This window comes from Sciurus carolinensis, chromosome 4, assembly GCF_902686445.1.
Source record: "Sciurus carolinensis chromosome 4, mSciCar1.2, whole genome shotgun sequence".
NCBI lineage: Eukaryota > Metazoa > Chordata > Mammalia > Rodentia > Sciuridae > Sciurus > Sciurus carolinensis.
Genome location: NC_062216.1, coordinates 48,852,222 through 48,873,534, shown reverse-complemented (window position 1 = coordinate 48,873,534; position 21,313 = coordinate 48,852,222). Strand labels below are relative to the sequence as shown.

Sequence of the window (21,313 nt, the reverse complement as noted above, 5' to 3'; positions counted from 1 at the left end):
AGGAGATTTTAAACATTAAATACTGTAAAGGTTTTCTAGATAAAATAGTTTTTTTTTTTTTAAAGTCTGAGAGTATATCTAGAGCAACCAATAAACAATTGAAATGTTTTTAAATCTTTTACTTCATAGGTTATTTCAACATCAAAAATTATAATTCTTTCTAGACAGTAGAAACCCAATGACAACAATTCTGAATATAGTCTACACAAAACTGATATATTATCTGCAATTTTTCTTCAAAAACAAAGGCCACTGTTTACATCCTAGTACAGGGCAAACATTGCACACACTATGATAGGAAACTTTTACACAGCATGAATTTATATACAAAGGGTGCTTTTTCCTCATTAATGTGATGGGGATTTTTTTTTTATATATAATAATCTAATTAATGTTTAGTTTAAAAAACAGCAGCTGAAAGTGAAGCTTTCAGATTCTGGGACATCAGAACAATCCAGATTTAAGAAAAAAACAAATGAACTAACCAACCAACAGAGCAGATAACTTATTCTTTTCCAATTCTTACTGTCAACTCCAGTTTGCCTGCCTGATGTATTATTTCTTGTGCTTTTCATACTGCTATGATGTTTTAATTTTTTCATGCTAATGTTATTATAATAAAATAAGTTTTAGTGTATCTATCCACTGAATGATCATTCATTTTGCAGATATTTATTGAGTGCTTAGAACCTAACAATGAAAAAGAAAGAAAATCCCACTTCTCAAGAAGCTACTACTGAAAGACAGAAGCACAAATCAGGCAACCAATAAGAAAAAGAAAAAAAATAAATGAAATCACTGCAGTGACAGCTGAGTGATGTAAAGGGTAGCTGGCAACTATGTTAGATACTAGTTTATATGAGAAATCAGGAAAAGAGTGAGGCAGAGATTTGAGTTCAGACCTAACAAGAAAAAGTAGTTAGGTGAAAATCTGAGGAAAAAGCATTTCAAACAAAGGAACTAGCACTTTAAGGGAAGAACAAAGAAGGTAAGCAAAGAACCCAAGACAAACCAATCTGGGTAAGAGAAAGGAGTTTAAAGCAACAGAAAAAGTGTTAAACAATGTAGTCAGATAGATAGACAGGGGCCAGATAAAAAATTTGAACTGAATTAAAAGTAAAACAATCTTTAAGAAGGTAGATTAAAAAAAAAAAAAAACAGTTTATGACTTTAAAGATTCTCTGGCTACTATGAAGCCATGATGAAAAACAAAACAATTGGAAAAAACCTATCCTTTGAATACTGAAACTTGTAATGACATTATTAAAATGTGGATCTGGTAACAGCACTAATAGGTCAACGGAACAGAATAGAACATAACCTATTCTGGAACAAGTATATAAGTTTCTTAAATAAGTAATTGAGGTGACATTTAAATAAGGATTGACAAGATATTCAATAATGGATAACCACAGGAGAAAAATTTAAAAATAAAGTACAGGGATGCAACTTTCTGTCAAAATACATTTCTGGTGGACAAAAAAATCAAATGTAAACGAAACCATAAAACACCAGAGAAGGTAATTTTATGTAAATTGTGATAAGCACTTTCTAGACTAATACCCAAAAACCCAGAAATGCTAACCTAAATTAGTTTTCACATGATACCTAACAGTTAGTAGTACAGTGAGACACAAACACTTCCATTTAAACTCACTTACTGCCTTTTCTTCTAAAAATTTAATCACTATCTTTTAGCCATAAACCTTCTGCTAGTGTTATATTCTTTTCTGCATAGCAGAAAAAGGGTTAAGAGCACTATGTCTCCTAGGGTCCCAATAACCTTCTTTTCTATTTCAAAGCTTCTCTAAATGGCTCCCTAAGCAAAGAGAGATAATTTGGTTAGCCTTTTACTACCAGCTAGCACAATCCTCATTGGCATCTGCTTAAACAACATGCTGGAAGATGTTAAATGCAAGTGAGGACACTTCTGCCTAGAAATAGCAAGATAAAAGTAGTTGTGTGTTTGAAGGAGCTTCTTGTTTTTAGGTCAACATATCTTTTACATCATATCCTGTTCCAGTTTTCTCAGTCTTCTGAATGAACAACATAACACAACACCACCAATACTCTGTACAGCAAAGCTAAAGTACAGCAGGAAAGATGGTATTCTGTAAAAAGTCCATTAGTAAATTCTCCAATAGTAATCTAGTTACTTTACTTGTGGTGCCTCCTTAATCCTAAATGATTATTATTATTCTCTTAATTCCACTACTCAGTAACATCTCATTTTTTTAAAGATGGTAATAACCTCATACCATATGTTCAGTGACTTATTAAAGTTTTTGAAAAGTAGTTCTGCTAAATTAAATAAACTAGGAAAATACTTGCTGCTGGGCTATTCCAGTCTTACAGCTGAGCCAAAAAAAAAAATGGAATTAATGAATGGCAGAGAAAGAAGATAATAAATAGAAGGACTCTGGGCTTCTCCCTCAGTTACCAACTGATAAAGCAGTAGGCTATTGACAACTTTCATTTTTAGTCACAATTAATAATTTAACTGTAAAATGCCAAAATCATAATTTTGTTTTTTATTCAGTATTTAAAACTAAGCATTCAACAGTGTGTTCTCTGTACTACTATGTGAACACTACCCAGGGTCCAATATTGCCCCCTTGTGTTACGCAGTTCCTTAAATCTAATACTCTAATTGTCAGGTAGATATGGAAAATAGGTGTGCCAAAAAATACCGACTGTTCATGTAGTTTTACACAATATTTAAAAACCTCTCACAGTGTCCTAAAGAGTAATGACTGATTAAAAAATAATTTTGAAAGTTCTGGGAAAATAGACGTACTTCTCCCATTCCTTCCACTAAATACACCTAAAAAACATAGACATTGGATGCAAGATAAATATAAAAGGACTCTCAAGGGCAGGCAGATAAGAAGGCAGACCAACTGGGGACCTCAGTACCCAGGAAACAATATGCTGCTCAGTACCCAAGTTATTTTTGCCCCATATATCCCAAACATAAGAAATGAAGAAGTTGGCAATCCAGAAGTGTCAAACTCCACAGAGAACAAAGAACTCAAAAAATCCAACTCTCTAATTAAAGGACTAGGTAAAGTCCACCAAACCACTCACATAATAACCCATCTACTCCAGCCAAGTACTATACATACCAACTCTCCCCAAATATGTAGCCCATCCTCACCCAAGACGGAAAAGACCTAATGATGAGCCTAGATAGGCAGTTTCACCAGGTTTTAATGAGAAATCCGGGGGACAAGTTAATAATTAGTCCTCTTCTCCATAGTGTCAGTGGAGACCAAAAGGGGACCACAGACTTGCACCCCAACCTAGCAACAACAACATGCCCCTACATCACTAGAGTGGTGTCAGAGGGGTTTAGTAGAGAATCAAGATTTTCACTACAGTTTAATAGAAATGAGGCTCTCACCTCAACCCAGATGTTACTATGTTATTATTTGAATCTTTAAGTTCTACAATGGCTCTTGTGTTGAATACCTGATCCCCAATGCAGCTGTGTTCAGAGGTGAGTCTCTTGGAGGGTGACTAGATCATGTGGGGCTATGACTTAATCAACTGAAGTGTTCATAGCTGATGGCATATTGGGAAATGGTGGAAACAACAGGAGGTGGGGCCTAGTAGAAGGGAATAGGTCAGTGGATCATGCCTTCTTTTTCTTTCTTCCTCTTCCCCTCTCTCCTCTTACCCCTCTCTTTACTTTCTTTCTCTCTCTCTTCTCTTTCTGTTATTTTTCCCAGGTATTTTGTCAGAGCACAAAAAAGCTAACACAGCATGGTATCAGTGGAGGACAAATAGATAAAGTAAGGAGGCCTAGTAAGGAGACAGAAATCCAATCCATACCAGAGTAATGAGAAGCTCCCTCCTGGATGTCTAAAGTGACCCAGTAGGGAACCTAGACTTCTACTCAAAACTGAATGTAAGGAGGCAGTAGTCCCAAACTATATTATTCTCTTGCCATAGTAGTGTCAAATTAAACCAGCTAAAATTAAGCCAGACTTTTTGTGTGTGTGTGGTGCTGGGGATTAAACCCAGGGCCTTGTACATGGGAGACAAGTCTCTACCAACTGCGCTATAATCCCGGCCCTAAGTCAGACATTTTTAAATAAGATTTCAGTCTCATAATCAAAATGTCCAGTGTCGATAGAAAAATCACTCGTCATACCAGAAGTAGGACGATCTCAAACCGAATGAAAAAGACAACTGACAGGAAACCTCTACAGAGTAGTTACATAGTAATTTAAAACAACACAAACACAAATGAATATTTACAGTTCTGGAGGTCAGAAATATGCCACAGATCTCACGGGGTCTAAAAACAAACAAGCATATAGATGAGAAAACATTCCACAATTATATTCTGTGTAAAAGAAACCTCAGTTCCAATATAATGATATTTGCAGGCTGAAAGTAAAAGGGTGCCGTATATAAAAATATACGGCATGCAAACATCAATTTAAAAAGCAGGAGAGGCTATGCCATGATTAAATTCATTTAGATGAAAGTGACCACTTCTTTGAAAAACTACTGAAAATGACACAAGGAGAATCATAACCTGATTAGCCCTACACCTCTTAAAAAATTGAAACAATGACAACGATGATTATGAGGAAAGTATCAGGCTCAAATAATAAAATAATAATAATAATACTAATAATACCAGACCCAAATGGTTTCACTAGTGAAGTCTACCAAACATTAAGGATGAAATAATACATTTCACAATCTCTTTAGGGAAAAATTTTAAAGCTAAGGGAACAGTTCCTAACTCATTCTATGGGCCAGTATTAATCTAATAACAATATTTGATAAAGATATTCTAAGAAAGAAAAACTCAAGAATAATATCTCCTATGACAGAAATGTTCTGTATCTTGACTATGTCAATATCAATATCCTGGATGGGATATTATACTACAGTTTTACAAGATATTACCATTAGTAAAAACAGGTTATAGGTACCAGAAACCTATGTATTATTTGTTCTGAAAATGCATGTGAATCTATAATTATGTCAAAGCAAAAGTTTCATAAAATTTCAAAGAGAGAACTAGAACCACTAAATCCCAAAGCATTATTGCATTCTAGTATTTATGTGTTATTTTAAGAAAGCAAATATTAATACTAATAACTACTATGTTAGCTTCAATCCTGTGACCAACACAACTAAGTCAATCAACACAATCTTGTCAATCCTAAGACAAGAACAACTTGGAAAAAGAGAAGTTTATTTTGGGCTCATGGTTTTAGAAATCACAGTTCATGGTCAGACAACTCCATTGCTCTGGGACCCAGGTGAGGGAACACATCATGGTGGTAGGGTATGGGAGAGCAAAGTTGCTCAGCTCATGACAATCAGGAAACAGAGAGAGACAGAGAAAGATACAGAGCAAGGAACAAGAAACATAAACCCCAAAAGCATGCCCCCAATGACACATTCTTCTTGCTACTAACTTCTTAACCCTAACTTCTTAAGGTTATCACCAACAGTAGTCCTTTCAATTACTAACCCATCATATGGACTGATCCAGTTGTTTTATAATCTAATCATGTTACACACTGCTACACTGTCTCACGAGCTTCTAGGGGACACCTCATATTTAAAACCATAACTATTATAATAAATGTTAAAAGAATCATTTAAAATAACAACAATTTGTTGAAGTTACAATCCAAATTGCTACAGTTTACTAGGGAAATGACAGCTGCTCTCTGGATATACACAATAAGTTATTATGCTTCACAAATATGTCATTTTTTGTGAGTTGAAAGATCACGTTGGTTTTAATGATGTAAGTTTGATCGCTTTAATTACACAAAAAGGTTGATGAGAAGAGACTGAAGTACTAGAGTGCTGGAGTTATCTAAACAGAAAAATTAGACACTTAGAAAGTTTGTTTATATATATATGTTTGTTTATATATACATAGACATATACATATATATACATATATACATACACACATTACTAATTCGTATTAAGCCTATTTACATTACTTGAGCTGCCTCTTAACCATAAATAACTCAAATATTTTACATACTATACTTTTCCTTGTAGATTTTTAAAAGTTTTTTTAAAGTGTCAAATGAAGCCAAGTGACTAGAGAGCAAAGATGAGCATTTATAAAGTTTGACAATGTTAACAAATTTATTTGTTTTATCAAAATATCACAGTGATGTACTATTAGGTAAATATTATTTTACTGAAAGAATCTTTACCAAAAAAAAAAAGATTTCAACATTATATATTAAAGGATTTCAACTGTGAGTTTATGAACCAGTTTGATTTCATTTTTATTTTATGCCAGACCACATCCTTCCAAATGAGTTAATAGGTTTAAAAAACAATCTAATTCTGTATACATAAGAGCACTGATTATGGAGCCAAAATGTTTAAGTTCGGGTCTCAATGTCCCTTATGACTGTAAACTAGAGTAACTTAGTATTTCCATCTATAAATATGAATACAATGATAACACCAACCTCATAGCTTTATTGTCAGAATTCAATGTCCTTAGAACAACAGGCTTTCAGGAAGGTTTATTACTCTTATTATATTTGACATAAAGCTTTTTTAACTTATTAAAATTTAGCTTGCTGTAAGCAATACAAAAATAATTTGATATAAATTACTAAACAAATAGGTACTAGAAAGAAAAAAACTGAGCCTGGCGCAGTGGTACACTCCTGTAATTCCAACAATCCCAACAACTCAGAAGGCTGAGGCAGGAGGATCTCAAATTCAAAGCTTGCCTCAGCAACTTAGCAAGGCCTGAAGCAACTCAGTGAGACTCTGTCTCAAAAGAAAAAATTTAAAAAGGGCTGGACATGTGACTCAGTGGTTAAATGCCCCTGGGTTCAATCCCTGCTACCAAAAAAAAAAAAAAAAAAGGAAGAAATAAATGAATTAGCTTTAAGTACCTTTGACCTGTTTGATCATTGTGCAAATAAATACCTTTTAAAACTTAAATCAATGTGCCTTATGTCAGATATGATCTTCTTTAAAAAATAATAAATAAATAAGGTAGATTTATATTTCACTCCTAAATTGTTTTCATATTTTAAGGTTTTAACAAAAGTGTTTCAACCACATTTATGACAAAACCTTAAATTGTCCTATTCATATCCAAAATTACAAGGAGAATAAACAACAAAATGTTGTTTAAAATTTAAGGATTAACATTTTCATCATATCTTTAAAGTAGTATTTACACTTTCTTTTCAACAACAACTAGTTTTAACCATCACTGTTAATAATACTAAAGGCAATTTTTTTAAAAAAATCAGGAATTTGCCTTACTGTAACAATAATTTTCTCTTAAACTCAGGTGGATAAACACGGCTTATCTTAAAAAGTAAGGTAAAGGTAGTCCCTTTTATTCTTTATTATTACTATTTATTATTCTTTATTTTCTAGCAGACATTATACAATGAAACTTCATAATAACTTGGGAATAATTCATAAAGTTCAGATTAACAACATGAAAAATTTGTTTTTAATCATGTATGCTGATGGTGAAAACGTGCATCTGATATGCAATGCCACAATATAGCACAGCTAATGTATAAAACAGCATATTAAGAACATATTAATAATAAACAAGAGAGGTGTAAAAATTAGACCCCAGTTGGACATCTGGAAGTTTGATTTGACAGATGCAGGCAGTTTGATCTTTCCAGAATTGGAATGTTCACAATCACAGAGCCATCTACAAAATCTGTTGACAGAAAACTAAGTACATACCTTATCCATTATCCTAATTAAAAATTTTTTTAAATGCACCTATGGTTTAAGAGATGGTATGTGACTATAAGCAATCCAAAACAAATTTTAGAAAATAGAAAATGTATTAAAAATATGGTATGAGATGTCAAACAAGTAATAATCAGTATTTAAAAAATCCAAACCAATTTTTAGAAAGTAGAAAATAAAAAATGTAATATGGCATGAGATGTCAAATAATTAATAGTTAATCAGTATTTGTAAAATCTGGAAGATATACTACTTTCAGTTACCAATCAGATATATTTGTTTACTTAATCATTTTATATATTTTTCTAAGCCCTAAGGGCAAAGAAGGGAGTAAGACAAACAAAAGTTCAAACTCTTATAAATTTCTGATTCCACTGGGGCAAACAACAACAACAAAAAAAATGCAGGGGCTGGGGGTATAGCTCAGTTGGTAGAGTGCTTGCCTCGCATGCACAAGGCCCTGAGTTTGTATCCCCAGCACCGCAAAAAAAAAAAAGCAATTTCAGTTATCAATATATCTATCAAGAAAACAAAGTAAGCTAATAGGACTGAGGATAAAAACTCGTCTCTTGAGTTACAAAGTATCAGAGCAGAGATTTAACTGATGAGCTATGTGAGGTTCTGGAGCAGTGTTCACTTCAGTAAACATCATGTTAGCCTAGTCACAGAAATGTGCTTCCTCTGTTTGAGGGACAGCAAACATTCATCTGTAGCTGAAGCAGAGATCAAAAGAGAATATAAGATCAGAGATATGCAAGACAGGAGCCAGATCATCTAGATCAAGGTCAAAGATTTTGGACTTTAGTGAACATGGGGGCTGATTTAAGCTTTAGAAAGACCACTCCAGTTACAGTGAAGAGACGTGAACAAGGTTCAGAGACCCATGAAGCTACTGCAGTCATGAAAGAAAAATGATGAAGCTAAAGCAGTGATTGTGGGAGAAATGGTTCAATCAGGAATCTCAAAGTACAGAAAACCTAATTACCACTCTGCTGGATGCAGTCTGAGGAAAAGAAAAGAATGCAAAATTGTGACAAGCAAACCCTAACAGTCAAACCTAGGCAGGCAAGCAGGGTATAGATCACTTAAGTCCCCACTGATTAGTCTAAAGATTTTATCTGAAAAGCAGTAGCAAAGGGGAAAAAAAAAAAAAGATTCCAGACACATTTTGCTGACTTACCAAACCAGTTTCTGCAGGAACACACCAGATCCCTCAACACTGTCAGATTGCTTGAGTCACAGCTGAGTGCTTCTGCAGAGACTGGGAGGCTGCCTAGCAATCATAGATTAGGATTTCCTCAGAAGTACAAAGAATCTACATTAAAGTTTATTTATTGTTGAGACACTGAGTATAAATATATCTTTCTTCCCAACACTTTTCCCTCTCAATCCACTAAGATATTACTGGGACCAATTACCTTGCCAACCTTATGATCGACTAAACTCTCCCAATTTATCCCAATCATCCTTAGTCCTATCAATGATAAACATTCCTTTGGGTAGCTATCCTTCTCTAAAACTCAAGTCTTAAAAACTGCTCTCACCTTGGCTGACTCAACTTCCCTCTATTAAACTCTATCCTATCTACTGTGCTGCAGAGGATCACTTTTACATGGTTAACAAACCTCCTTCCTAGCCCTGTTCAAGGAACACTTTATCGACTACCTTCAACTTAAATGTGACTCTGACTATAGCACATGCAGTACAGTCCTTTAAAAGGGAAGTTCCTCTTCTCCAAACCTTCACAAACTTCACATTCAAGAATAGAGATATCTACCAGACTTAACATGGTAAAGCAGCACAGTTTCAGAGAAATTCATAAAATGACTCTAAATTCACAAAAAAATAAAAGCTAAAAACAACTTACCAAAGTGTTAAACACTAGGGGACTCACTCAAAAAACTAAAATGCATCCATAAAACTAATGAAGTAATTATAAACTGATGTTGTAGAATACTTAAGATCTTCTGGGGCTATCCATGTATGTATACTTAATTTAGTACTATGTAACATACAAAACTGATTTGATTAAAGAAAAAAAACATGAAGCACATATACTCGAAAATACAAAAATAAGTACACCAAAATGTTAACTCTAGGTAGTATAATCATGAATAATTTTTTTATTTTTATGCTTTTCCTATTTTCTCAATTTCTCAATGTATTTTTTATAACCACAAAAAGGACAACTATGCTTTTAAAAATCCATAAAAATCATTTTAATAACATTTTGATAATCATAACATAGCAAACATTCTCTTCAACAAAATGTATGTAGGCCGTTTTAGACTTTTCATATCCTTGCTTTAAATCTTAGTTCCAAGTCCTTCAAATGATTGCCTAGAATATCAGTCATCAAAAACAAAATTCAAAAAATTTCTTAATATTTCTTCTAAACATATCATTCACTTAAATGGTAATGCAGCAAAGAATGTAACCAGTCTAAGTAATTATGGTTTAGATGTGAGGTGTCCCCCAAATGCTCCTGTGTCATTATAAGAATATTAGAGGTAAAATAATTGGATTGTGAGAGCTGTAACCTAATCAGTTCATCCAAGTTTGAATGAAGTATAACTAAGAGGTAACTATAGGCAGGTGGGGCATTATTAGAGGAGGTGGGTCACTCAGGACATGCCTTTTACAGCTTCATCTTCTCTGTAGTTCCTTCACTTCTCTTTCTTCTGCTTCCTGGCCAGTCATGAGCAAGGTAAATGTCTCTACCATGCCCTTCCACCATGATGCTCTCCTCAGAATAAAGGCACAATGGACCCTTCCTGCCATGAACTAAATCTCTGAAACTAAGTCAAAATACACTTTCCCTCCTCTAAGTTGTTCTTGTCAGGTGTTTTGATCACAACAACACAAACTGGCTGATACACAATTATTCTCTGTAAAATAAAGAACATACTGTTGCTTTGTAAAGTTTTATACAACTCCATGCATTCTTTATGTATAAGACAGCATTAATCAAGCACATATTTTTAAGTGTTTTTTGTTTTCACCTCGCTAATTTCCTTTAAGAAAAATACATATATCCTTGTACATAGTTTTGGCTAATGTATCAAAGTAGTAACATAAATCATGGGATGTTGGAAAGCAATTTTCAACAGGTAAATTCCCAATGAGAAAACATTTAAGAACACAAACATTACTCTCAAAAGTTTGGCAATAAACTACAATTGCAATTGGTATTAAAAAATACTTGGAATAATGTCTAATAACTCAAAGACAGTATTCTGAAAAGAAAGCCTTTTGCATATCTTCTTTTTGTGTGTGGGCTTGGGATAGAACACAGTGCCTTGCTGCACATGCCAGGCAAGTACTCTACTACTGAGCTATACCCTCAGCCCACCCTCCTTTTTAAAACTGATGTTTAATCTTTTAAATTCAGCTTTGAAAATAATCCTTCCACCATAATGCCACTGAAAAGAACTGCTTAGTACAGAATCTGTGTGGACAGAAAACATTTTAGAATACAGTTCACCTGTTACTTCACTGCATTATATAACATGAACATATAAGTAGAACTAGTTAACATGTCCAACAAAACTTTCTCTATCTGAAAAGCTGTATGTCTTTTTTTAAAAAAGTAGACATTCTTGAAAACAATAAAATTAGTATTATGATCAAGAATTTAATATCTTCCTACCCAAGCAAAAGATGGCTTTCAAATCAATTTTAACAAATGATATCTGTCCTCCAGAAGCATTCAGTCTCCATGAATGATTAGGTCACAGCTCTTTCCCAATATAATCTTAAAATCCATTACAAATCAGGAGCTAGCTTCTTATTGTTACCAACATATTTAAACTTTGTCTTTAAAAAAAAGTACAAATGGATCTAAAAAGCAATGATGCATTACATGAATCTAACGAATGGACAGTCAGCAGGCTTTGAGAATTGGAGAGGAGGAAAGGTCAGAAAGAGGACACTGAGATATACAGACAGTCTTGCTCGGCATTTATAATATACCGTACCTGTGTTTCTATGAACTGCATTTTTCCTTTGGTCGGAGACCACTCTAAAGCTTTCTACAGTTGCTCATGGCTTTGTTAGAAGAAAATGAAAGGCTACAGAACCTAAGCAGGCTTCAGACTATGTATTTTAATTTCATTATTTAAAACTGTATATTTATATTTAATTTTTTTTCTTATCTACACTAACCTAAACAGCTTTATTCCTCTAATATGAGTTATCCTGATTTGGCAACCAAGTCATACAACCTTTAACTGAGAAAAATCATATTATTCTGATTTAGCAGTGATTGTATTAATTTTGGCACAGTGGGAAGTTGGCCTTCCGTGCAAAGTAATTAAGCAAAATCCCATATATTTTCAAAGCTTACTTAATATAATGTTTTCATTCACCTCAGAATACTGTTTAAAATGCACAGCATGTATTCTAAAACTTAAATGAGAAGAAAAGATTTATTTTCTTCAAACAGGGCAAATTTAAAGGATAGTTAAAAGTCATTTACTTTCACTCAACCTAAAACAATAATGTTGGCACTGCAGTGACAAAGAGGCTCCAAATTACAAAGGTCAGTTAAGTAAAAGAGGGCAGAGGCAGCAGGACTCAAGATACTAAAAATAAAAACAAAAATAGATTCAATGCAGCATTTTGAGAATGAAGATCAATGAAAATAGTTTCTCAAGATTTTATCAGTTATAATGTTATTTCCTATATTGTTAGGAGAGATCCTTTGTATTTTAACATTTCCTCTTTGCTGGTTCTTGGCATTTGCTTTACTTCACATTATCCGAAGTAAAATACATTGCCCCAGTTAAAAAATAACTTAGCTATCACAGTAAAAGTGAAAACATGATAAAAATATAAAGGGATGGCAACCAAGAAGCAGCAGCATATTTTATTTACTATCAATCCAAGTAATAAGGCAGCAGGTTGTCTTTCCAATCAAAACTACTTTTATAGTTATACAAATGTCCTTGCCTGCTCAATAGCGAAGGTCTTAAAAAGAAACAACTGAGAGGATGAGGTAGAGGAAAATTATGATATAAACCATAAAAATGACTAAATACGAGTGAATAATGTTACAATTTAATGCCATAGTTCTAAGTAGAACGAGCTTATTGCTTCTATTCATGACAACACAATAATTAATAAGACAGATATCTAATCAATAATAAAGTAATGGATAATGATGTAAATATTTGTTTAGCTTCCTCAGTGGGAAAAATAATTCAATGCATGAAAATTTTATAAAATCAAGCTAATAGTTCCACAGATAAAATAATCTGTTAGCTGTTTTCTTACCTGTAAGGACAGCTTTTGCTGAAGGATCTGCCAGGTCCAGGGCTGATTTCCCATCAGTGTTCCGAATGTTTGGATCAGCTCCGTGCTGCAGCAGCACTGTGCAGGGAAAGCAGAAACAATATCTTACCTCGGGGATACAGAGATTATTTACTGGTAAGTGTCGCCTCGGCATGGTGTAGGCATAAACATACATTGCACAAATTTTTTTCTTTCGAGAGAAAAAAAAGAAAGAAAGAAAAAGAGAAAAAAGCACTGCAGCAAAGGATCTCCTCTAGAGTAAAGCGAAGTTGGCAACTTATTGTACAGTATTATCACATGACTTGACATCATAAACATGAAACTAGAAAAATCTTGCAAAATACAGTTTTAGTTTGCTTCCTTCAGGCAGCAGTAAGGGAAGCTGTGTGCTCACTGACTCACACTGTGAAATATGCTAACTGTGAACCTGCCCTATCTTTACTACCACTGTGGCTGCTTGTTGCTGCTGCTGCTTTACTGCTGAATTTCCAAATGCTTCCTCTTCTCAGAATAGTTGTAATACTGTGCGAGCCTTTTAGTGGCTCACCGCTTACATATGAAACTCACCATAACATACTGGCTTGCTTCCAAGAAGTTTAACAGACATAGTAATGCATGCAACTCTGGTCCTCTGCAGTCAGGCTGCACAAAGAATGGTCTTCTAAAGTAATCTTTCCATCAAAATTTTTTAAAAAACAAACTCAATCTCTGTAATCAATGTATACTAAGGAATATGCAATGTGTACTAAGGAACATGCTACATTGGGTAGAAAAGTAGCTGCAGGTAATTCATAGATATGGGAGGCCCCTACAAGAGAGAATAACTGTGTAAGTAAGATCCATATGTAATATTCTATTGATCCAACATTTCTAAGCTTCATCTGGTGTATGAGTATGTGGCAGTAGGGGTTACTGCTATTAATATCACCCAAGCAAATGATCAATCTAATAAATAGACTGAACATCCCTAGTCCAAAATCCAAAATGGTCTTTTTAAAAAAAAAGTAGGGGGGAGCAACTCAATGATGCCCCAAGTGGAAAATTCCACATCAGACTTTATGTGACAGGTCACAATCAAAACACGAGTGCACTAAAAATGTTATATAAAATCACCTTTAGTCTGTGTATATATGGTATATATAAAAATCAAATTTCCTGTCTGGACCTGGATCCCAACCCCAAGATATTATATAGTGTTTGTATGTGTATGCAATATATACAAATACTCCAAAATCTGAAAAAAATTGAAATCTGAAACACTTCTGATCCCAAGTATAAGTACAACTCAATTACAGGTTTTGAGCCACCTCCATTAATGAGACCCGAATTTTCATCTAGATCTTGGGTAGTTTTAGATATTAAAATGTGTGCCACTAGGAGCAGCATGATAAAATTTTACACTGCCCTGCTTTCATCTATGTGGGATGTGAATCATGCCTCTGCCCTGCATATCTATGCTGTACACACTACTCACCCATTAGTCACTTAGTAGTCATCTTGGTTATCAGATCCATTTTCATGGTACTACAAGTGATTATGTTCAAGTAACCCTCATTTTAATTAATAATGGTCTCACCAGTGGACATGCTGGTAATTGGGACATGTTACAGAAAAGCTATAAAGTGCTTCCTTTAAGTAAAGAGGTGAAATTTTTCAATAAAGAAAAAAATTGTAAGCTGAGGTTATTAAGATCTATGACAAAAAATCTTCAAAACTGTGAAAAGGAAAAGGAAGTTATGCTGTCCCACCACAAAACACAAGTTATAAGACCACAGTCATGATAATTTTTGTTATAATATATTCTAAAACTGTTCTATTTCTATTATTAGTTATTACTATTTATCACTTATCATGACCAATTTATAGATTAAACATGGTACGTATAGGAAAGACCACAGTACATATATGATCCAGCACTATCTGTGGTTTCAGGCATCTACAATGTGTCTTGGAATGTATTCCCCACAGGTAAAGGGGGATTCCTTTAGTCCTATATATTATCTGCCTTTTTTTGGGGGGGGGAGGGGTGTTAAGGAATGAACCCAAAGCCTCACTAAACACACACTCTACCACTGAGTTACATCCCCAGTTCCTATTATTTCATTCTTGAACATAGCAACAATTAGTTTCCAGATGTTTAACATAATTATTTTCCAGACTCAAGACTTATGTGGAATAAAATAGCAAGTACCAAAATATCAAATTGTAGTTACTTTTTCATCATAATGATGAAAGAATAATACTTTTTATATTCCAGGAAGAAACTAATGTGAAGATCTGGTTTATAGAGGTCTTTATCATAAAGAATCAAAAGAGAGCTGATAACTACCTCAAATCCTTATGTAGCTGCTGAGTGAGCAAATGTAAAAGAAAATAAAAGAATAATAGCTACCATGAAAAGTAGAGATTTTTGTTGCATCTTCAGGAACTTCAGAACCTGCTTTTAAACAAAATATATTGGAATATTTTTATGTAAGAGTTTGACAATTATATGATGGGAACTTTCATAATGCAGCTTTTAATGAGTGGAGGAGGCAAAGTATTGAAAGCCTAACTGTTCCTCCAAAAGTCACCTAAAACCTCAATCCTTCCAGCTATATGTCATTATAATTTAATTGCAGTTTTATTTATTTTATGTAACTTTAAAAGGAGTATCTTTTTGAAACAATGTGTTTTCTGAACATTTTGAGGTCATACCAACTCTTTCATTGAACCTGAACACATAGGTATATCCACTGCAGAATAATGTCGCAAAAGGAAAAAAGCAGGTGAATTTTCTGAACCAGATGCCAATAACAAAATCCATGTGAGAAATACTTGCCATTTTTAGTTCACAAAGTATGGGTTAAAAAAAAACAAAACTGAGGCCTGGTGCTGTGGTCCACACCTGTAATCCCAGCAGCTCAGGAGGCTGAGGCAAGAGGATTGCAAGTTCAAGGCCAGCCTCAGCAACTTAGTGAAGCCCTGTCCCAAAATAAAAATTGAAAAGGGCTGAGGTCGTAACTCAGTGGTAAAGTCCCCTGGGTCAATCCCTAGTTTAAAAAAACTTAAAAAAATAAATAAAAAAACAAAACTTAAGAAAGAATTTTAGGAGAAATAAAGGTGTCTGCAATTAGACCAGTGGGGATCTAAACTTATCTTTCATAAAAGGCTACAAGATTGCTAGGAGGATTAAATCAGAACATAAAGTGGTATGCAAAGGGTTGAGCTTAAAGTCTAGCAATACCTATTAGCTACTAATATTTTATATTTGAAGCATATTTTAAAATGCAGATACTATTTGTACTCTCAACCCTAGAAATAACTACAAATTACATGCTTTGTCATAAGGTAAAAGTCAGCAAATTTTTTTCTGTTTAAGAGTCAGAGAGTAAATATTTTAGGCTTCATAGATTTTACATCAACTCTACTTACCATTATAGTGCAAAAGCAGCCACAGACAATACTTACAATAGCTGTGTTACTGTCTTACTTAATGACAATGAAATTTGAATTTTATATTTTCATGTGTCACGAAATGTTATTTTTGATTTTAAAAAACCAGTTTCAAATATAAAAACAATTCTGAACCACATAAAAGCACAGGGTGGGATGGGTTTGGCCTCCAAGTCAGAAAGAACTGACTGACCTCTGACGTTGGGCAGTACCATATGAAGTGTGGTCTTATGACTGTGTTTCCAGAACTGTTTATAACCCATCTACATCGATATAAGCACAGAAATTAAGGGTAAACATTTAGAAATTTAGAAATTGAGGGTAAGCATTTTTAAACGATTTCTTCCATTTTTATCTTTATCTTTTACATTTCACAAAATTTTTGTTCTATCATACATTAGGGAGAAAAACCCTTGTCTTCTATGACAGGCAATTTGAGAACTGATAAGGGGACACAAAATTCTCTGGGACTTTACGTCCCAGACCTCTCAAGTAAAGGCACCAGACTAGATGGGTGAATTCTAGATGTCTATGATGAGGCCTGATATTGTTTTTAGAGTTACAGCCAAAAACCTGAAAGGATTAAGATCTAAAATTTAAAACAAAAAAAAAAAAAAATTTTTTTTGTTTTCCTTTTATCCTAACACTTTTAACAAAAGACAACAAAAACTAAAGCTGAGTTTATAACCACTGAAAGTTGTCAGGTACTGACTAAAGTGTCCCAAACTGCTCTCTAAGCAAGTCCTCCAATGGAACAGCATTCTAAAATGCCTTCAAATCCCTGATGTTTCACACTGTTCTGGGGATTTGTGGGGGAGCTGTTTTCTAATACCAAAAGAATGCCATATACACAGGTTCCTTAAGGTAACAATGACAGCTTTCAAGAATGTCAGACTGTATTTGAAATGATGCCTTCGAAGACTCGGTTCTGAGGCTTCAAAATTTGCTTACAAAGTTCTGAGCCATCAAAAGGAACAATGAAATGTGACTCCCCCCCACCCCACCACAAAAATTAAAACTTTATTTAACTCATGAGTAAGTAGTTTGGCAAAATGTGACTATTAATACATTAGAAATCCATCTTCCATAATCAATATGCACTGACAACATACATAATATAAAACATTCTCCTTAAATAGCACAAGGTCACAAGCAAAGTTCCCAAAATATAAAAACAAATATACAAAGTAAAGTTTGAAAGAAATACAAGAAAACTAAAATATGAATAACATTCAATACATAAATTCAATGGTACAATGACCAATCAAAATTCCCTTATGCTATTTTTAATCAACTGGTATATTATCGAACATCAAATCTCAAAGACTTTGTTCCTAGTTGTTCTACTAATGTATCTCAACTTTTATTTTCTTGTGAAATAAGAGGAATGGAAAAAATATAGCAGGAGCTATCACAACAGATATTTAAAACTAAGGTAGCATAATATTTAAAAATGCCATTTTCAAATAAACTATGGACATGTGATTTTTCCCATTTCTAGTATAGGTATTCTATGTACAGTGAGCCAGATTCAGAAGGAAGGACTTTAGGCACATTGTTCTATTTAATTCCTCAAAACTTAAATTTAGGCATGTGCATCACTTCAATTCTTGCAAATAAAAAAAAATTTCTGCATTTATACAAAGCCTCAATCTGTCAAACTATTACAATAAACCATATTTAACTTCAAGCATTACTAACTCATTTAAGAAGAAAGATCAGAAGAAATGAACGTGAATTTTCCAGGCTAAAAATGTTGTAAGGCTTTTAGAGTACACATCAAAAAACTATTTTAGTAAGTTTTTACTTTAAATGGCAAAAATTACACTGTTAAAAATATTTAAGTTTCTGTTTATGTGAACTTAGAGCTATGTAAGTGTTTAAAGTTGTTCTTGATGACACTCAAATATTAAAAAGCTATGTTTAAATTAAAATGTTTTTCAAGTATATATAAGTATCTTACTCTTTAAGAGTAAACAGATATTCACTTATTAGACTGAATTTCAAAAACTGAATTTCACAAAGGACCAAGTTCCTTAGATGTTTTAAGCAAACAAAATTTTTAATTTTTAGCAAAACATCAAAGAACCAATTTTAACTAACAACTTTCAATGTATAGGATTCTTGCCAACAAACATGGATTTTAAGAGACTAATTTTTAACTGAAATATATGATACATCCTGGTGTTAATACATATTCAGTCTCTTCTATAAAAACATGTACAATATTATAATGGTATAGTACCATTATCATAGATATTTACACATGTAGTGCTGTACATATTTGTATATTGTAGACATTTTTAAGATTCACTTATCTTTTCATTTGATGTGTACTTATTATGACATGAAAATACTCAAGTTAGTACATATTTCTTTAAATCATCAATGATTTAAAATGAGTTACCGCCAGGTCTCTACTCCCAAGGCACATGCCTCTACTACCAGGGGCTTGGGAGACTAAGGATGGAGGATGGCAAATTCAAAGCCAGTCTTAGCAACTTAGGGAGACCCTGGCTCAAAATAGAAAACAAAGATGGGCTAGGGATGTTAGTTCAGTGCTTAAATGCTCCTGGGTTCAATCTCCGGTACCAAAAAAAGAAAAAAAAAGAGTTGACTTATCACTAATAGTAAACACAAAAATTCAAAAGCAACCACTGCTATCTTACATAGTAGTATGGCTAACCAAACTTTAGAATTTGTATGACTCAAATTTTCTTTTTTCAATAAAGGCAGGTTAGCTTATTTGAACCTCCCTTAGGCTCTAAACAATAAGCAGAACAAGATTTAAAACAAAACAAATATACAACTTCCTAAAATCACTTAAAAGCTAATGAGACAGTTAAAGAATTACCAGAAGAAAACTGATGATCAAAATGAATCCAGCTGGGCACAGTGGTGCATGCCTGTAATCTCAGTAACTCAGGAGGCTGAGGCAGGAGGATCACAAATTCCAGGTCAGCCTCAGCAACTTAGCAAGATCTTGTCTTGAAATAAAAAACAGAAAGAACTGGGAATGTAACTCAATGGTAAAACACCCCTGGGTTCAATCCTCAGTACCAAAAAAAGAAGGAAAAATGTGGAGGCTGAAACTGTCCTGAAGTCAATTATTGATATAGAAAAATATAAACTGTCTTTCCGATGTCCCATGGGGAAAGATAACAGCAATAAAATCCAGGGCCCCAAAAGAGCAAAGACTAACAAAGACTCTTGCCACATAATAAGATCTGTTCTCCAGGACAAGGAGGAAGTAGATGTGAACTAGCCCTAGTACAGACCACGTAAGGTTTACTAATAAGTAAGTGCTGTGGGTTGAGAACATCACACAGCAGAAGTCACAAGGTGCTGGGGTAGGAGTAGTGTAGAGAGAATTAGAGATTCTGGTTTTGAGAAAGTAAAGAGAATCTACAGAACTCATTAACACACCTGGTACAACTAGAAAAACAAAGGCCACCTTAGTTATGAATATATGTCATGCCCTGGAGCACAGGTAAAGATCTAAAGGTCAATATATTTTCACAGTAACATTAAAATTATTCCATTGTTTTACAGTATTAACATTTGCACTAATGGTGTAAAAGCAACAGAAGACAGAAATACTGCTAACTTGGCATTTACCAAGGTAATACCACCAGATTCTACTAGTGATCACCATAATCATTACCTTACATTTGCAGTAAAAAGGAAGGACAGGAGTTTCACATTAGAATGTCCTTGGTGAAGCAGTAAAGCTGAACCCTTAGATACATATTTTTTAAATATTCTTTGTGAAGAATTGGAAAAGTACACTTCTGTTCCATATCAAAGTACAATGGCTGTTAGAAGGAAAACTACTTAACAGATTATGAGTTGCAAGCTGAACTAGCCACTTTTCATCATGAAGCATTATTTTTAATTACAAAGACAACTGACAGGAAAATTTATTCAAACTTGAGTATTTGGCAGACATATTGTACAGATGCCAATTATAAAATATGAGTCTTCAAGCAAAACTCCGAATTTAGTTAATATTTTCACTTCTCTACCTGTGTGAATTTCCAAATTCATGTTCATTCAGCTGACACTGGTTATGAAAATAACAATTTTTTAATATAGTAAAATAAAAACTCAATGAAACGATGAGCAAAGGCAGAGTGCTTGCCTGAGGCCCTCAATTTGATACCCATCACCACACACACACAGTCAAAATGAAATGATGAGTAGAAATCACAAAACAATACAGAGGTACACAATTCTTTCAAAGTGCAAGACAACCAATGAATTGTAACGTCATAATGCAAAAGAGCTCTCAGACATGGTTTCAAATTCCATGTAGAAATTAACCATTAAGAAATTATCACTGTTAGGGGCTGAGGTTATAGCTCTGTGCTACAGTGCTTGCCTAGCATGCATGTGTGAGGCACTGGGTTTGATCCTCAGCATCACATATAAAACAATAAATAAAATAAATAAATGTACTGTGTCCATCTACAACTAAAAACATATTACAAAAAGAAATTATCACTGTTAAGTTTAAATAAAGTATCAAACAATATCCAATTATTTCAAAAGTCCATTAATAAACTCCTTGGTTTTCCAACTATAAATTGGGATGTTCTTCATATATGTATTTCAATTCAAAAACCATACCAGAACAGATTGTACACACAAGCAGATAAGAAACTCCAGCTATCTTTTGATTAAAGAGATTTGCATAAATGCAAAACAACTGCACTATTGTCATTTTTCATTTTGGAAAATACAGTATTTTTCATAAAATACTAACAGGTAATGAGTTTATTTGCTAAATATATTAATAATGCCTTAAAGTTCTTAGTTTTGATTTCTAATACAGTATATATGA

The 21,313-nt window shown here is 33.7% G+C and overlaps 1 protein-coding gene across 1 annotated transcript in view; it reads right to left on the bottom strand.

The window, feature by feature from the left end:
- Positions 1-21,313, bottom strand: part of Tnks (tankyrase) — a 194,521-nt gene that overhangs the window by 129,597 nt on the left and 43,611 nt on the right. Inside the window, 1 exon segment of the mRNA XM_047547891.1 lies at positions 13,018-13,114. Coding sequence (XP_047403847.1) covers positions 13,018-13,114 — 97 coding nt within the window.